Source organism: Anoplophora glabripennis, unplaced genomic scaffold (assembly GCF_000390285.2).
Source record: "Anoplophora glabripennis isolate ALB-LARVAE unplaced genomic scaffold, Agla_2.0 scaffold640, whole genome shotgun sequence".
NCBI classification, from domain to species: Eukaryota; Metazoa; Arthropoda; class Insecta; order Coleoptera; family Cerambycidae; genus Anoplophora; species Anoplophora glabripennis.
The window spans coordinates 35,791-54,338 of record NW_019416735.1 but is presented as its reverse complement, the minus strand read 5'-3'; the positions used below and the strand labels follow the sequence as shown (position 1 = coordinate 54,338).

Here is an 18,548-nt window from a genome sequence, read left to right as displayed (position 1 = left end):
GAAAACTTTTTATAAAGCAGAGAATAAATAAATAATAGTCAAAATGCAATAAAATATTTAGATACATCAAACACAATATAACATTTGCACAACCATCATTTTAGGACACAATTGATACATGGTCAATCCAGAGACTTTACAGTTTACCCAACGATCTAAATACTGCATTGAGTTTACAGATCTCATATTTTTATATCAATGATCTTTGAACTACAGACCTATAATCAGTACCTACCATAGACTAAAATGAACAATTCTACGACGCAGTTTATTGGCGCATGCGTTTCTTGATCGAACAAATACAGACAGTTGATTGGTTGAATTACTAAAGCAAAATCAGAAGTAAAACGTCAAGGAAATTATTAACAGAGGTGATAAAAATAAACAAAACTCTTTAGTTTCTCGCGTATTCCAGCTGTTTTAAACCGTAGTCGTGTTAATACTATTCTAGACGTACGTGTTCTTTATGACATAAATAGAAATGGCTACTAAAAAGAAGGATTTAGAAATTATATACAATCTACAGTGGAAAAATAAACCTGCAAATGGAGGTGACAAAGCAAATATCATCGGAATGTACGACATCCCAGCAACCACTTTAAATTGGGAAGTATTTAAATCTTATCTGGTAAGATATGTCTAGAAAAACCGTTTCATTAAATATAATAAAAAATATTTTGCAGCTGAAAAATTCTGGAACAGTTGGGGATGATGTGAAGGTTTCATATATTACTGATAGTAACAGGGAGTTCCCTATCGAATCCCAAACTGATTTCCAGATCGCCTTGTACGCTTTCCGCAGAAAGTCCCGACTGGGTGACATTGTGAATCTTAAACTTGACAGAATTTCCGACCAGCCCACCCACAAAAATCTCCGACACTCAAATGATGTGGAAACCCAGTCCGATAACAACGAGGCGGTATCCCTTACCTCGACATGTTGCAATATCGAAACACCTCCAGAGTGGTTTGTTGCCTACATGAATCAGGCAAGTGTTAAAGTATTTTTTAACCTACAATGTTTTACTTTTTCGAGTATTTCAATACAACAATTTGTGTTAAATGAATCGTAAAATTGTATTCATAATATTGTGCAATAATCACTATTGTAGATTCACTGGTGTTTTTACACATTTCATAGTCTAAAAAACATTGATTTTTTTTTTAAGAAAATTCCAATACAGCTTTATCACAATTTCTCTATAGGTAAATATTAGTCGGACATTTTAGAATATTGTATTGTTTATTTGCATTATCATGTTTGCACAAGGATGACTCATTTGATTATTATAAGTGATATAAATTTAACAAACTTTGAACTATTTTTTTTAATAATTCTAAAAAAAATTATACTACGTTCATCAATTTAGCTTTTAATGCAAATTAAATAGTAACTTACAAAGAGACTTTAATGAATAATTTTGACAAATTGGGGTCTAAAATTGTTGATTGGTATAACGTACTAATATCGTAATCTATAATCTTTCCAGATGACTAACTATGGATAAAAATAACTATTTCAAAAAGTATTTGACATGTAATATGTGTCTGTAATAATAATAATGGTGCTAGATGACTAATAACATGTAGGGGCTTCTCCATTGAACTCGTTTTGACAAAAGGGAAGCCCCTAAATAAATTTATTATTTTCTTTTGACATCAAATTCATACATTTAAGTACTGATTAGTACATGTAGTACAAATTAAACATTGCAAATGATATTTTCATGTCATTTAACAATAAAATTTAATTCGTTTTAGTTCAAAAAAAATATTACCGACGAGTTGACTACTACGGTGTCCACCATCGTTTCAAATATTAAACCTCATGTTGTAAGCCAGCCATCTTGTTACCATTCACGCAAATCCAAGCCAGAATGCCCGAAACGCGTCAGAAAACTGGCCCCACTCATCGCTGAATCTTCACACGAGTAAGTCGATCGTACTCAAATATGCTATGTCGCGTATCTTTGCGAGTGTGTACGATTTGTTTCGTTGTTATGTTTAGGACCAAGGACCTGTTGAAATCGCTCAAGCTGGAGGGTAAGCTAGAGAGGAAACTGGAGAAGTTGGAGCACAAGACGAAGAAGATCAAGGAGAAGAAATTGGCTCTGTTGACGAAGTCGAGCGACAGCGACGCCGGTCAGAGCAGCAGCAGGAGCCATTCGTATCGTCGCGTGGAGAAGGAGGATGACTTATTGCAAATGGATGCCGCTCCGGTGAACACGCAGTCCGCTGTGCCACATATGCTCGGTGGGGAGGTGTACCTGCATCAGTGGGAGGTTATGAATACCGGGAAATTGCCCTGGACGTCTAAGGTTGGTCGAATTACGAACGTTTATTGTCATATTTTTACAATATCTTGTAACGATTACCTTTGCATTAAATTTTAGACTTCCCTGAACTTTACATGGGGTTCGAAGGCACTGAAACCGTTGGACACCACTATATCTGTCCCGTATTTGAAACCCGGGCAGATCGGAACTCTCGCTGTTCGCCTTCAGATTCCTGGTGAGTTTAAAGTTGATTATACGACAATTATGTGTTTCACGGTTGAATCTTAAATGCATATAAAAATTATTATTCTCAACTGGACCTTTATTTTTTACTGGCACATATGCAGGAGGTAAAGATTTTTTCAGTGTTAGAAAAAAAAATCCCATGCAGTAGTTCAAATGTCTCGGTTGTAGTAAAGAATTGTTAATTTGGAGTCGGCGAAATTAATTTTGTCATGGCGTTAAGGATTTTATGCAGTAGTTCAAACGTCCCGATATTAGTAAGAGATTGTTAATAATACTGAATCAACTTACATTAAAATTTCTGTATCCTGTGGTGGTATACAACTTTTTTAACTTTAAATTAAGTGGTGTTTGGCAACTCATTTCTTATATTTGGTGTATTTTAACAATCACATCTATATTGTGTTATAACGCTAGCATATAACGACGTTACGGACTAGAAAGTCTTTATGTGCAGCTGTATATTCGAACATTCGGACATATTGTTGCCAGTTTGCCACGTTTTCCTTCAGTTCTAAGGACTTTTCTAGCTAAAACGTAAAAAAAAAATTTTCTAGATCACCCGGGCCAGTACGAATGCTACTTCCACTTCCATCACAAGGAACGACGATTCGGCCACTGGTTGGGCTGCCAGGTCATAGTAGATCCGTTCGATCTGAAAGGAAACAAATCCGTCTTAGAAACATCGTTCGTGTCGGAATTTATTTCAAATCCCAAAAAATTCAAGACGACCGACCCAGAGTACCACGACATAGATGAAGCGGTGACTCAGTACTCGGAAATCTTCGAAGGTAAGTCTTACGACTTTGAAGGAACCTTTAAATTACTAGGTTTGCCTTCGTCGCAGAACCGCCCACCAGCAGTCCGCAGAAGTACACGTTCAACATTGAACAGGACGTCAAAAATGACGGAGCCAAACCCGAAGAGACCGCCGACGACGATGACGATACCTCCAGAAGCTTATTGAAGTCGCTCGTAAGGAATATAAGTACCAGAATGGACGACATGAAGCTGCAAGATCCTACCGATACCAACTGCAGCAGCGACTCCGACAACCAGAGCATTGTTTCCTTGAGTGAAAGCAACTCCTCGAAGAGTCTACCGGAAGAATTTGTTGTCGTCCCCATACCGGACTGTTTCAAAGTTGATCAAGAGGCAAACACCGAGAATGTACTAGGTGGAGACGATAAAGATTTAGTCACCGATTCCACCGCAGTGAGCAGTTCGAACAAACGGGTTTCGGAGGAAAGCGTCAAGGCCGATTCTGAACAGGCCTCCGATAATTTCGACGGTAACAACAATTCGGAGAAGGTAAATCAGAATTCTGCCACCGGGTTGCTCGTGAAGTTGGACGATTCCTCGTCGAACGACGGAAGTCAGAAATCGGACGTTGTTGTCATTTCTATACCGAATAAGGAAGAGGAGGACAACGCCGGTAAGTAAATTGTCTGGTGTAATTAATAAACGATTTAATACGATTTATTTTCCAGGATACGCTTACCTCATAGTCGACGGGCACCGCCTGCCAATCCCCAAGAAAATACTGAATTCCGAATATCTAAAACTCGCCGATGAGAACGCCAGCTCCTCGAAGGAAAGCCTGACTAGAACCGACAGTGTCGCGTCCTCCGTCGAAATGGGCATTAAGAAGGACGATCAGCAGCAATCCGAAGCTGTACCGTTTTCTGTTCCCGAGCAGCAGGTCATGTCGGAGGGAGGCGACCAAAAGCTGGATTCAGATATTAACGGCGATCTTATGTCCCACTGTTCCGCCGCGGGGTCTTGTTTCTCCGAAGCGGGTCCGGGATCGGACAAGAATTCCAGATTGTTTATCTTCCCGCAGAGCTGCCCCGGCTTCGAGGTCGTCTACCCAGTTTTGGACGTATCAGAGAATAGCCTGCAGGAATACAAATGGTCCGAGTCTAGTAAGTTGTATTTTTTTAAAAATCCTTCATTGCTATCAATGGAAGCATAAAACGGCCACTAAATAGGTTTTTTTTTTGTTTTTTTTGTTTTTTTTTGTTTTTTTTTGAGTTTTTCCACTGCTGACAGAAACTAACGACAAAATTTTTAGATACCCAGTACACTTTTGCCAATTCATCCGCCCAAACCACCACATCCGCCAGCGCACCGCCTCTCAGTCCGACCGCCCCCAACAAAAACCCTTTCGCGGCAGGGAGCACGGTCCACGTCCCGAACTTCCAGCAGACCCCCCCGGAACTGAGGACGGCCCCACCGACGGCGACCACGACCACCGCAGAAACCACGAGCATTCCCACGACCCAGGCAGCTGCCGGGACGCCGCCACCCGAAAACGTAAGGGCCCACGAAAACTCCCCTCCGATTCATATCCTACCCGAGACTTTGGTGTCTGGGGCGGTCAATGTCGCCTCGTCTGCCCTAAATACCGCAAGAACCGTATTTAACATGATTGTGCCTCGTGAGGTGAGCGACTAAAATTTATTCGATCTCGCACTTGCTAAAATTTATTGCTATTTAGAAAAAAATGGTACCGCGAAAGTAGCTCACAAGAAAACTGCTTTATTTGTTCAGAATTTTCGGTCTTTTTGTTTTATGTTGTACTTTTTTTTTAGCGTTTGCAAAACGCTTCGTTCAAATTGGAAAATACTTCGTTTTTGGTTCGAAATTCTTATCCGGATACGTAATTTTTATTGTCCGTTTTGAAATTTTACTTTTCGTTAGTTTGCTGCAAATGAGTTTTTTTTTTTAAACGAATAACTCGGACTTGGAACAAAATTATTTCGGTTCAAAGTGGACATATTGCAATTATTGTAAAAAAAATCTCATATATTGGAGGTTCGTATGTAATTTGTGTCGAAATGTTTAAAGTTATAGTCACGGATTGATGTTAAATTTGCAGAAATTATTATCTGGAAAAAAATGACCATACGGGAAATTAAATTTTAAATTGAGTTTCTTTTTCTTTAAACTCGATTCAAAATAGCAAACATGGCCAAAAAAAATTCGCATAGTTACGATAAACGATTTTCTTAAATTAACTGAAAAAAATTTTGAATGAGAAAGATGTATCGCCTGATTTTTTGGAAGTATCGATTGCTTTGTTACTTTTCGAGATAGATCGAAAAAAACTGTTAAAAATCTTCTCTTTTCTCTTCTTCTATAACTCGTTTACATTTACGTTCCCATACTTGCTATTTACGGCAAGTAAAAAAAATATATTTTTGGAAAATTTTAAAATAATCGTAATTTTTCGAGATGAACAAAAAGCCCTCTTGAAAATTGGCCAATCTTCTCAGCGGATGGCCCTACAGTAACGATTTTTGGTTTATTTTCTTTGTAAAGAGTTGTAATACCATGCTGTTAAAAAATTTTGATGATTTTGTTAATATTAAGGATAAAAAAATGACTAAAAAAATTGAACCTTTTTTGGGCGTTTTTTTTTTCAAATTACTATTTGAATTTTTATTTTATGAAAACGACTTTTAAAGAAAGAAGTTACTGAAATTTTTTCACAAATTCAAAAGAAAATTACATATTTATTGTATTATTTTTTTCTTGAAAATATAAGTATTTAGCATTAACCCTCTTCAAGCGAATCGCTGTAAAATGTTAATTGCGTCCTCTAGATTTTTTTTAAATAAAAAAGTTACCTCGGCTTCAGAAAGTTGTAGAAAAACATTTTTTTTTAATTCGTGAAAAAATGTCGACAATTTCTTTCTATAAAAGTTGTCGCAAAGTAAAAATTTAAATAGTTTAAATTGGAAAAAAACATACCCAAAAAAGTTGCAATTTTTTCATTTTTTGACCCTTAAAATTAATAAAATCGTAAAAAAATTTTTAACAGCAAAGTAATACAACTCTTTACGAAGAAAATAAACTGAAAATCGTTACTGTAGGCCCATCCACTGAGAAGATGTAGCAATTTTTCGAGAGCGCCTTTTTTTTTTCAAAAAATCGGTAAATCTCGAAAAATAGCGCAGGGCAACAAAATTTTACGAAAGCACACCCAGTGCGTAGAATCCGAATCTGGCATCAGAATTGCTCCTATAGTCACGTTTCCGAGATATCCTAGCCTAAAAATGCAAAAAACACGTTTTTTTTGCTATATTTGAGCTTATATCACAGAGCAAAAACATTTTTTTTTCTAAAAACAAATCATGCCCTCTTCAACTATGACTATTACGCTTTTTTCAGATTTGAAAAGTCTTTTTTATTCACGGAGATATCATCGAATGAAGTTGGGTACTTTAGCGTTTTTATAACGGTGGTTCTTCAGAAAGCGGAAGCAATATATTGACATGTTTTTTGGATCGCCCAATCCGAATCTGACCTCAAAATTATTCTATCACTTTAGGATTTTGAGATTTCTTAACCTAAAACTGCAAAATCAACGATTTTATGATGCACCATTATTATAGTACGGTATTAACCAGACAGGTTGATTTTGCAGTTTTAGATTAGGAAATCTCAGAATCCTAAAGTGATTGAATAATTTGGAGGTCAGATTCAGATTGAGCGACCCAATTAACATGTAAATATCCCCCTTCTGAAGAACTTTTTTCGATTTTACTGTTATGAAAACGCTAAAGTACCTATCTAAATTCATTCAATGATATCTCCGCGAATAAAAAAGATTTTTCAAATCTGAAAAAAACGTTTTGAATGGTAAGAGTAGTAGTTTTAGAGGGCATGATTGGTTTTTAGAAAAAAAAAAATTTCGCTCTGATATAAGCTCAAATATAGCAAAAAAAACTTGTTTTTTGCACTTTTAGGTTAGGATATTTGGGAAACGTGACGTATAGGAGCAATTCTGATGCCAGATTCGGATTCTACGCACCAAAAACCTTCGCGCAAGTGAGGTCTGGTTTTTGGGTGTGATCTTTCGTAAAATTTTGTTACCCTGCGTTATTTTTCGAGATTTGCCGATTTTTTGAAAAATTTGCTACATCTTCTCAGTGGATGGGCCTACAGTAACGATTTTCAATTTATTTTCTTCGTAAAGAGTTGTATTTACTTGCTGTTAAAAATTTTTTTACGATTTTATTAATTTTAAGGGTCAAAAAATTACTGAAAAAAATTGCACCTTTTTTGGGTGTTTTTTTCCAATAACTATTTAAATTTTTACTTTGTGACAATTTTTATAGAAAGAAATTGTTGACATTTTTTCACGAGTTAAAAAAAAATGTTTTTCTATGACTGAGCCGAGGTAACTTTTTTATTTAAAAAAAATCTAGAGGGCGCAATTAACATTTCACAGCGATTCGCATGAAGAAGGTTACTTACTACTTACTTATATTTTCAAGAAAAAAATAATACGATAATTATTTTTTTTTGAATTTGTGAAAATATGTCAGTATCTTCTTTCTTTGTCATTTTCATAAAATAAAAATTCAAACAGTAATTTGAAAAAAAAAACAAAAAAGGTGCAATTTTTTCCGTCATTTTTTTATCCTTAATATTAATAAAATCATCAAAATTCTTTAACATCATGGTAATACAACTCTTTGCAAAGAAAATAAACCGAAAATCGTTACTGTAGGGCCATCCGCTGAGAAGATGTAGCCAATTTTCGAGAGGTTTTTTTTTTTAAATCGATATATGTATCTCGAAAACAATTATTTTTTAATTAAAAAAAAAAATCATTTTTATGACTTGCCCTGAATAGCAAAAATATGGGAACATAAATGGAAACAAGTTATAGAAGAGAAAAGAGAAGATTTTTAACAGTTTTTTTTTTATCTATTTCTAAAAGTAACAAAGCTATCGATACTTAAAAAAAATCAGGCCAATCAAACCCAATTTAAAATTGATGCTTGGACTATTAGGTGTGACATTCCTAGATGGCGACACTTTCAGAAAACCCCCGTCACCCTTGTTTATAGCAAAGTGATCAAATTTTAAACCCATGATACTGGCGACTTCTTCATAAAATAGTTCTGATTCTTTCAATACTCTCAAAACATAAGTAACTTTTACAAGAACGAAAGTTAATTATTTCGACATTTTATAACCACATTGTTTTCGGTATTTCCTTTTTCTTTCTTCCTTCGGTGAATATAAATCAGTGTGACGGGGATTCTTCGGAATCGTCGCCATCTAGTGCAATTATAAACATACCCGATGTAATTTTGAATGGGGGTCTTTGATTGGCTTCGTTTCTTGCCCATTGTCATATCTCATCAGGCGGATCCACGCAATAGTTTAAGTGCAGTTGAAACAAACGAATTATAATTCGACTGTTTATTGTACCCCTAAGAAAATGATCCCCATTTAAAGTTATGCCCCGTGTGAATAGGCTGCTCCAAATTAACAATTATCGACGTTTCGCAGCAGCCTGGTAGGTGGGTGAACGGCCATTGGGTGAGTACAAGCGCCGAGACCCCACGCGAGGCGAATCTCCAGGCCCTGGCAGAGATGGGATTCTGGAATAGAGACCTGAACGCCACCCTCCTGGCCAGATATAACGACGACTTATCCAGAGTAGTAGCCGAGCTGGTCCAGTAGGCTTAGGCAGTTCAGAAGTGGGATCCCCAACCTTTTTGGGTTATTTTAAAATATATGGTTTATTATGCATTATAGTTCTCTTGAATAGGTTTTTGGGTATATAAAAATGGATATATAGTCGTCGGAATCTGAATTTTAATTCAAAATGTTTCGATTGTGGCAAATAGTTGAGTATTAAAGCATTTAAAAAAAAAAAAGTAGGTTTAATTGTCTTCAACACATATTTTGATCATTAATTTCAGCAGAGTTCAACCTCCTGACAATTCTTCAGCTAATCACGATCCGAGAGGATATAACTTGTAGCACGTAATCCCACCTAGCGTAAATCCATCGTTTGTCGATGAAATAAAAGTATATATGTTTTATTTCCTGCTTAGATGTATGGCCCGTCTTACGTACGTTTGTTTTATGGTGGATGGTATCGTCAAACTCGTTCCATATCTTTGTTTACCAGTCCCGCTGTTGAAAGCTTTCAACCCAATTATTTCGCTATACGCTTTTTTACGATGATATGTAGCGAGTCTGGGCCCGATACGACCATCCCATAATTAATTAGGAGACAGGTATATTGTTTGTGGTATACGTAGCGTGTAGGCTTATATAAAAATACTTATTTCATTGTGATAACTATATAATGTTCTGATATGTACGTGGTAAAACTAAAAATAAATATATATGTTCATATACAGTTTTCTTATTTCACTATAATGACGATATTGAATACTTAACGAACAAGAGTATTTTTGTACACTTGGAAATGACCAAAATATTGTAATTGTTAAGAGAAAATATAAAAAATGTCAAGAGCCTAGCCTGAAAGCAACAGGTAGTTCAGTTAAGGCCAAGAAAGTGCGATGTAAGTCTATCTGGAGGCAACCAACGTTGGCCATGGAATAACAGCCCGAAAAGCCAATGTACATATTTGATTTTTGTGAATTTGAGAAACGGACAAGTTATTTTAATTTAATTCCTTATTTGTTATAAATTTTTTTATTTTAAGTTGGCAATGGCCCTCTTGAGGCATTTCTTTGTAACTAACTGATGTATCTTGTTTAGTGTTCAGCGGTCAATGGTACGTTGTGCATAAAGTTAAATTTTTTTAAGTAAATAACAATTACGACATTGAGTAACATTTTTCTTAATTTGTTACTGCTCCGTATTAAAAGTAAGGTGCCTCATACCTTTTCCGAGACAGTTAAAGTGAGAATTCTGAAGAAAACGAAATAATCGAATACGGAAGTTTCTCCATGTGAGTGATTTTAAATTATTCAAGTAGATGTCGCAGTCGCCTTTTTCGTTTGCCAAGTGAACTGATCAACAGAATACTGAATCCGCTTAAATAATAGATGAAGAAGAAGAAGAGACGTAACCTTCGTGTGTTGTGTTAGTTTGACGGTTTGAATTTTCAATTTATTTTAAATTCATTGGAAATAATAAGTAATAGCATTAATTAACAGCTTCAGTAAAATGTCTCACACTATGTCAGATTTAAGAGAAAATGTAGGGCTCTTACAGCATTTTTCAAATCTCTTAAGTGTAATAACTATAGCAATATGTTTTATTTTAAAAATCCCTCAAATTATAACTATTTTAAAAGTGAAAAGTGCCAAAGGGATCAACATTGTAGGACTTCTCATGGAACTCTCCAGGTAAATTTTAATACTATTATTTATAGTATAGGTACTGTACATCTATTTATATCTATTATTCTAGTTACACAATTATGATGTCTTACAACTATAGAAATGGTTATGCGATTTTGTCCTACTTAGAATACCCAATTATCTTATTACAAGAACTTGTATTAGTGGTTTGCGTTTTACATTATAAAAATATGATACATATTGGTAGCCTTTTTGGTGCAGGCATATACTTTTTAACAGCAGCGTCATTTTTAACTGGAATGGCCCCGCTTGGTCTGCTTACATTCTTAGTGGTAGGTTCGTCTCGCCAACAATTTCGTGTTTTATGCAACACTCGTCTGTTTTAGCCTCTCTGTACACCAATCGGGGCATCGTCTAAGGTCGTTCAATTGGTCGAAATAATAAAAACTAAAAATTCTGAGTCTGTCAGTGTTCTGACATGGTTCATATCAGCATTTACGAATTTCAGTAAGTACAGTTTGCTTGAGAAACTTCGTAAGCGTGTAAGATTGTGTTTTGATTTCAGCGAGAGTATTTACCATCGCTGTGGAGTCTATGGACTTAACTTTGCTATTAAACTTCAGTGTTAATACTGTTTTAAGTAGTTCGGTCATGGTAGCAGCTTATTTGTATAAACATCCAAAGGGAGATTAAATATTAACTTAGTTGTATTAATAGTGCCAAAGATTCAGTCCTCTCTTGTTAGATACATAATGTTTTATCAGTTTTCGAAATTTTATACTTTATTTATTGTAGAGCGATTGTGTGATAGTATAAATCAAGATATGTTTTATCTCATATTACTGAAAAACAAAGTAATGTTTTTTTCCTTTTAATAAATTTAAAATAGAAGTAATGAAAGAATTGTGCAAAAAGTTCTTTATTATGATAAAATATCGAATCAAAATATTGCAAAAAAAATTCTTTGTATGCAACCAGTTATTAGTACATTATGTACAATTGCTTGCATAACCAATATTAACCCATAATTAATTTTAATGGAAATCTAAAGCTAATATAAAAGGCAATATTTTTTATGTTGAATGATTGTTTTAAGTCAATATTTTGTTTTTATTTTTGATGTTTTTGAATCATAGATGGTTTCTATTTTCATTTGTATAACACAAAAGTTACCAGCTGTAATTCTAGACGAGAGTTCTGTTGATATTTAAATGATGCAATATTAAATATAGTTCCGAGTGATAAGCCATATATTATATTTTACTTCTTAGTCAATTTTAAGCTTTATCAAAGAATAATGATTTTATGATAACTGTTGTGGATCTAAGTTTAAAATAAAAAGGGTGCACTGTGTAGACAGTGGCTGAAAACATTGTGCGATTGAAAAAAAAAACAGGTTTTGCTTTTAGGCAAAGCAAAAAACTGGAGTGCTTCTAAATTTAGAATATTTTTAAATTGCCGAAGATTAGCTTGTGTTTAATAATATAATGGAAATTTTTCAGTAATCAAGTCATTCTTTTTTATTTTTTTAAAGCTGAAAGGCCTTAGTTTAATAGATTTACCACTGCATACAGCTTTGCTATTAATTAATTATTATTGTTAATCTTATGTCAATTTTTATTCAAATTGACTTATGAACAAGGCTCTACTTAAATATAAACATTCTTAGTTAATGGCAAATCTGGTTATTCTTTGTGGAATGTTTCCCTTGATTTTACAAATCTTGTGACTATGTTTTAATATGATTTTAGGCGCATGTTCAAAATTTATTAGCAGTATTCAATAAAAAGCACTTTTAGATCGTCTACTGATTTCCTGTCCTTTACAAAAGAAATATTTTATGGGGATTGAACTCGTATTTAATTTTATAGTATCTATGTATATCTAGGTACATAATTTCGATACTTTTCCACGAGTTGAATTCTCATAAAACTTATTTTTAGACCTAAATGTGTTAACTATCGTAATTAATTATCCTATAAGAAAATAGAATGTGAAACTCCGTTTATCTGTCATTTTAATTTCACATGAAAATTATGATGAAAATTAAATTGCTGAAAATTTTACGGCCTAAACTATAGAAAGGATTATGTCCAGGAGGCTCACACGTTTCACAAAGCCCGACCAGCAACTTAATCTTTTGTTAATAGTGGGAGAGGGGCAGGACCGTATCCAACATTACAGATTTATTCCGGTCGTACAACTTTAAAGTGATTTATATATACACGGTGTTTTGGGAACATCAAAAAAAGTTTTCTATTCATTTATAGTCTGTTTACAGTAAGTTTGCAATGACGCCACAATGCGAAAAGGTACAGTGTTGCCAGGATGTAATTTTTTCCGGATATTAAAAAAAGAATGTGTATTAAAATTGTAACCTAGAACCACATATTATGAAGGTCGTTTACATAATTTAAGAAACAGTCGTGAATATTGAAGTTAATATTATTTTTATTCAAAAAAGTATCTTATAAATTAATTAACTAATTAATATCAAAAAATATGGTAGCTCCTAATCTAGTTAAATAAATCAAAGAACGATGTTTTCTGTAAAATACTTGAATTATATAGGTACTTTTTTGAGATACATTCGATGGCATAAAAATAAATGATATTTTTAGTTTTTGTTTCAAAAACAGAAAGAGGGCTAAAAATGCATACTAAAAATATATTTACTTATTTTTTCTGTGTAGATTTAAATTTTCAAAATACCAACGACATTTAAGTTTTCTGACTGAGAAGGCTTTGAAAACAAACAAGTTTGGCGTTTGACATTATTAGAAGCGTGTTAACACAAATAAAACTCAAATGAAGACAAATACAATTGAATAAAATATAAAATTTATTAAAGTAACTGACAATAGAAAAAACAACGAGAGCCGGTCCTGCCCAAGGGCTAAACAATTTGCGGACCGAAGAGGCTGAGCCTTGTTTATACTTCTGTCGGCCGGCATCGGCTCAGTAGCGTGATGATGGTGGCGTGTAAAGGACTGGAGGACCCGTGGGTCCTCCTGGTGTTGTTGGTGTTGACTGGAAGTGTAAAGGGCGAGCTTCTGACGCCGCCGTACTTCAACCTCGCGGACGGTAAGAACATCACCGCCTCCGCCACTTGCGGGGTGGACACCGAGGGTCCGGAGCTCTACTGCAAGTTGATAGGGGCGAATTCCGACAACGAGATCAACGTTAATAATGTTATCCAAGGGCAGGTTGGTAGGGGTAGATATTTGAAAGAGAATTAGAGCGGTGAATGCTCGAAGTATGTTTGTTTGAAAGCGAGAACGTATTTGTAAATAAATATGGGAATTACAGATAAGTATGGGGAGCAAACTGTAGATTCAAATAGGAAAATGCAGTGAAAAATTAACAGGATTATTTATCTTGTCTTTTTTTATCTTATTTTATTGTCTTTTAACAAAGCATGACCGTTTTTACCTGAGTGCTATTTCAATTGATGTAAAATAATGTATTGTTTTATTAATTTTCAGTAGGTTTTCTTTTATTTCCCGCAATGTCAGCAGTTAGCGAGCCTTATCTTTTGCATACCTAGTTTTACAGTATCGATAAACATCATTTTATAAAATATTTTCTACAAATTACTACTCTCCTATGTTTTTCGAAAAAACTTAAAAAACGAACTGAAAACACACTTCGATATTCGAATAAAATGCGGTTTAAAATTACATAGTAGGCTGCGATAGCTACTTTGACATTCTGAGCAGTTAGAAGAAAGTATAAATAATGATTTTCATCAGATTCAAGCAACAATAAATTTCGACCAAATTACATTTTCGTTACTAAAAAGATATCGTGGATATGAATGTAGTTTTGAGCATTTGCTCAAATAAAATCATTAAAATGATTCAGGCTTTTTTTCGAAAATTGAAAGAAGAATCCGAAATTATCATGATTATTACCGTAAATCAGTGGCGTACTATTTTATATAGAAAAATATGCCACCGATACCCTGTATATCCGCCAATGGAGCATCTAAATTTTAGGAAGTCCTCGGATTGTGCACAATTATTTTAAAAAATTAAAAACATTTTTACAACAAAATTGATTCTTTGGCACAATTACAAAAATCTGCCTATTTATTCACAATAATTAATATGCAAATACCACTGATTGGATATGCACATAAAAAATTTCCTAACAGCGTACAAAAGTGTTGCATCAACATTTCTATAGTTCACATTACTTCTCTGAAGTCTCAAAATATTTTGTTCTAGAACAATAAATATTTCCCGTTGCACAACCCTTTTATTAAAAACATTTTTTTGAAACACGTATTTTTATATAGTTAATTATAGACTAAATATTACATGTATAGAATCCATATACTTTAAAATTTAAACTCGTGGCATTTTTAATTTCGGCTTATCGTCAGAGAAAATCGGGGCACGCGATATTTTCGAAAGAGGAAACTGTAAGAACATTTCATAATTATCTAGTAACCGAAAGCGGTTCACTGTTCGATAAGAAATTTATATTTAACCGTAATAATGACAGTTATTTTATTAATTTTGATTAATAGTTGACATCAAGTTCATTTGTCTTTATGGCGCAAGTGGTTAAACGACAAGGAACAGCGATAAAACCTCGGATAAAACTATGCCACCACGAAACGTTCAAAGAGAAGAGACATCCCATAAAATTATCACAGTGGTAATTTATTGCGGCAGACATAGGCGTAGCTAGGGGGGTAGGAGTGTGCACGGCTCACCCCAGAAAAAAAGATGCAATAATGTCATATTTCTGATATCGGTAGGTCGTTGACTGCGCCATATTTTTTTTGGCCTTGCATGCAGCGACCCACCCTAAGCAAAAATCCTAGCTACGCCCATGAGGGCAGATAAATTTTTCAAAAAGAATTGTATATGTATAATAAAGGAAAAGGAATTCGGATGAATTTGACACACAATAGCCATGAATTATAAAAACAATTGCATGTATGAAAAATAGGATATGTTACCTACTTTAATAGGAACTTTTTTTTTATTGAAGGGGTTTTAAAACATAAACACAGATTCGCATATGCACTAAATATTTCTTAACTGTGTTTATACAAAGCATATTGAGTAATATTTGCTTATAATTATCACTTCCTCTTGAACAATGTATGTTTACATTTTTTTATCATCCAAAATTATGCGTGATCTAATCTGTGTATTATCGTATTTTAATTCTTAAAATCAGCCATACTCCACATTAATTGTTTAAATATGAATATTTCATTTTATTAATCTCAATTCTGTGGCATACAAGGGATAAGAAATGAGTACTGTTATTATTAAATATCGTTTTAATATTTATAGGAAGATAAGCGTTTATTTATTTTATAATTTTTAAATGAAGCAGAAAAAAGAAGTGCATTCATTTTATTTAATGTACAATTTTAGACATGCCCATATTTGTAGTATTAGCATTAGGGTTTTTCTTTATATTTTTTTAATCAGCGTCGAACACAATTTTAGACAATATATTTCAAAATAACCACCATTAGCCATAACATTCAGATTATACATAGGTACTGTAAACTTGTATTCTCTGTTAAATATAGGTACACGTACAAATATGTACTATAATCAATATATTATTTACTTAAACTATCACTATCAGTTTCGTGTTCAGTAACCTATCTTTGTAATACGACGAAAATGAAATATTTAACTTTGAAATGAATATATTTAATACTAAACTCAAAAAAGTTTTTTCATTTAAAAAACATGTTTTATTATTAATAAAGAATAAATGAATGAAAGAATTGTAATTAATTGTAACGAATCGTAGTTGAATTGTATCGACTGGCGGTAATTTTAGATATAATTACGTGTAATTAATTGTAACTTTTACTAAGGTCACTTTTATGAAAAACGTGTTCTTTTTAGCTGTAAATTCACCAGTACCATTTATGCTACTTCTTTTGAAAACACCGTGTATAAGATCTGTTTGAAAATCTAATGTCTTTAGGAGATTTAAATCATTATTGTACATACATACATACATACCTCTGCAGAAGTTCGTTTGGTGGAACAACTTCACTTTTTATAAAAAGATCAAATATATTGATTGGATTTGAGTTTCGTCAATAAAATTCAATACGAGTTCAAACTGTGTTTGCAATTTCAGTATTGCGATGTTTGCGATCCAACACAACCGGACAAAATGCATCCCCCAGAATTCGCAGTGGATGGTATGGAAACCTGGTGGCAGAGTCCGCCATTATCCAGGGGGATGAAATACAATGAAGTGAATTTAACCATAGATCTAGGACAGGTAAGAATTTCTATCCAGGAACGTTAAACTTTAGAGAAAACCTAACTGATAATAATATGCCACCCCTTCTCTCGCACTAGTCCTTGTTTTTTATTAAATGAAGCGTAATCAGAAAATTCGTAAAAATAAATCGGTTGTAACTTTGAATAAATTATATATTCCGCATTACCAACGAAACGCACCTATAATACAGTTTTCTTCACTCTTTGCGGTTCCAGTTACAATCTGGACTGGACATAAATGTGTGGGTTGGGTAACTAGTCGTAAAAGTATTTAAAATTAGCCTAAGAAACCTATAAACGAATTAGAATCGTTATGTTTATAGGTTAGGTAGGAAAATGAATTACGCACATATTTTCAATTTTTACAATTGCAAAATAATATTTAAAAATCTACATGAGTTAAATCAAATTTTCCAACACATTTTATGTTTATGCCGCGAGATGATTTCAGATATTTACCTGTGGTTTCCGCAAGTTTTCGATTTTAATAAATATTTGTTTAAATATATTTTCTCTCGACCAGTATTTGCGGTTCTTCTGTAAATATTAACGCTTCTATCGGCCGTGTTGGACTAATTATATTATGTAAACTTCGAAGAAGCTTATTGAGTAAGAAATCTAGCTGAATTCAAACTAAAATTCTAAATATCTCGAAAAAAACTCATTTAAATGCCGTACCTAGCAAATTTCGACTCTATTTGACTTTCACTTTCAGTAGAAACGATTTTGAATTAGATTCACACAACAATAAACTCGGATCAATGAATAGGAGGTCCTATAAATATCAGTCTGTCATTTTACAACCTACAACGTATTTCAATACTATTGTACCGGCTTAAAAACCTTACACACCGTGTAACACAAGATTAATGAATGAAGCTGCATATCGACCATTTGATTTTCTTCCACGGAATCTGCTTATATTGAAACAACTCATCTCTTGATTATTTATCAATAAAATTCGCACTGCTTGAATGGCTACTGTGGTATTTATTTCACAAATAAACGATTGATGCGTTATAAACGTTTTACTCGTAAAATAAATTAATAGAATACTATATAGAAACATTCACCCGACAGGATGGCGTGTTTATTAGATTAAAAAATGAAAATGTGACGGGTCAGAAACGTTATTTTTATGGGGCAATTAAAGCGTCAATTCGCAACATAAATAAATTAATTAAAATTAGATGCCAGCTCACGATATTCGCGATGACATAAGTATTGTGCATTAGGTCATCTTCCAGACATACTTATTGTTACTTCTTGAAGTTTTCGTTCGTGTTGTCTTGTTTAAATTAACCAAGTGTATATTTTTAAGTCCCATAGGGAATCGGGATGTCTGGTAAACACATGTCCCCTTGACTCTTGCTAGTTCTGGTCTTATACATTTAACAGACGCGATTTTATTCTCAGAGAGCCGATATCGAAAAGATATGTCTTGGTAGGTATTAGCTATTATTCTAGAATTCTTCTAAAATTAGATCATAAATAAAAATAATTAAATTAATAATAGGTAGGTAGCTTTTATTTATTTTTACTGAATCTAACTTTTCGTATCGAAATAAAGTCGGTATTACGGAAAGAGAAATCGAAAAAGATCAGTTTTTTATTTTTTTTATGGTATCTTTTATTAACTGTCTTTGTCGGTGTTATTGACG

At 33.6% G+C, this 18,548-nt stretch overlaps 3 protein-coding genes across 6 annotated transcripts in view; all 3 read left to right on the top strand.

Annotated features, from left to right (window-relative positions):
- The first annotated feature begins 322 nt into the window (after window positions 1-322).
- Window positions 323-9,689, top strand: LOC108911046. 4 transcript variants are annotated; one of them, XM_018715871.1, is made up of 10 exons: window positions 323-628; window positions 684-989; window positions 1,762-1,931; window positions 2,009-2,318; window positions 2,394-2,511; window positions 3,077-3,310; window positions 3,367-3,954; window positions 4,010-4,444; window positions 4,594-4,835; window positions 8,835-9,689. In XM_018715871.1, the coding sequence occupies exons 1-10, from the start codon at window positions 482-484 to the stop codon at window positions 9,003-9,005; spliced, it is 2,721 nt and encodes a 906-aa protein (XP_018571387.1). In that variant the 5' UTR covers window positions 323-481; the 3' UTR covers window positions 9,006-9,689. The 4 variants fall into 4 exon arrangements, with proteins under 4 accessions (XP_018571387.1, XP_018571385.1, XP_018571384.1 ...); XM_018715869.1 differs by having other exon boundaries at window positions 4,594-4,964; XM_018715868.1 differs by having other exon boundaries at window positions 4,594-4,964; window positions 8,832-9,689.
- Window positions 9,690-10,075: 386 nt separating this feature from the next.
- On the top strand, window positions 10,076-12,394 carry LOC108911041 (PQ-loop repeat-containing protein 3). Its single transcript, XM_018715865.1, has 4 exons — window positions 10,076-10,654; window positions 10,719-10,941; window positions 10,996-11,116; window positions 11,175-12,394. Exons 1-4 carry the CDS (start codon window positions 10,473-10,475, stop codon window positions 11,300-11,302), a joined length of 654 nt encoding a protein of 217 aa, XP_018571381.1. The 5' UTR covers window positions 10,076-10,472; the 3' UTR covers window positions 11,303-12,394.
- Window positions 12,395-13,562: 1,168 nt separating this feature from the next.
- LOC108911043 (laminin subunit alpha) overlaps window positions 13,563-18,548 on the top strand; it is a 36,004-nt gene continuing 31,018 nt past the window's right edge. Inside the window, exons 1-2 of the mRNA XM_018715866.1 lie at window positions 13,563-13,815; window positions 16,739-16,885. Of these exons, the coding sequence (XP_018571382.1) occupies window positions 13,579-13,815; window positions 16,739-16,885 (384 nt within the window). The 5' untranslated portion in view covers window positions 13,563-13,578. The remainder of the gene's footprint in view (window positions 13,816-16,738; window positions 16,886-18,548) is intronic.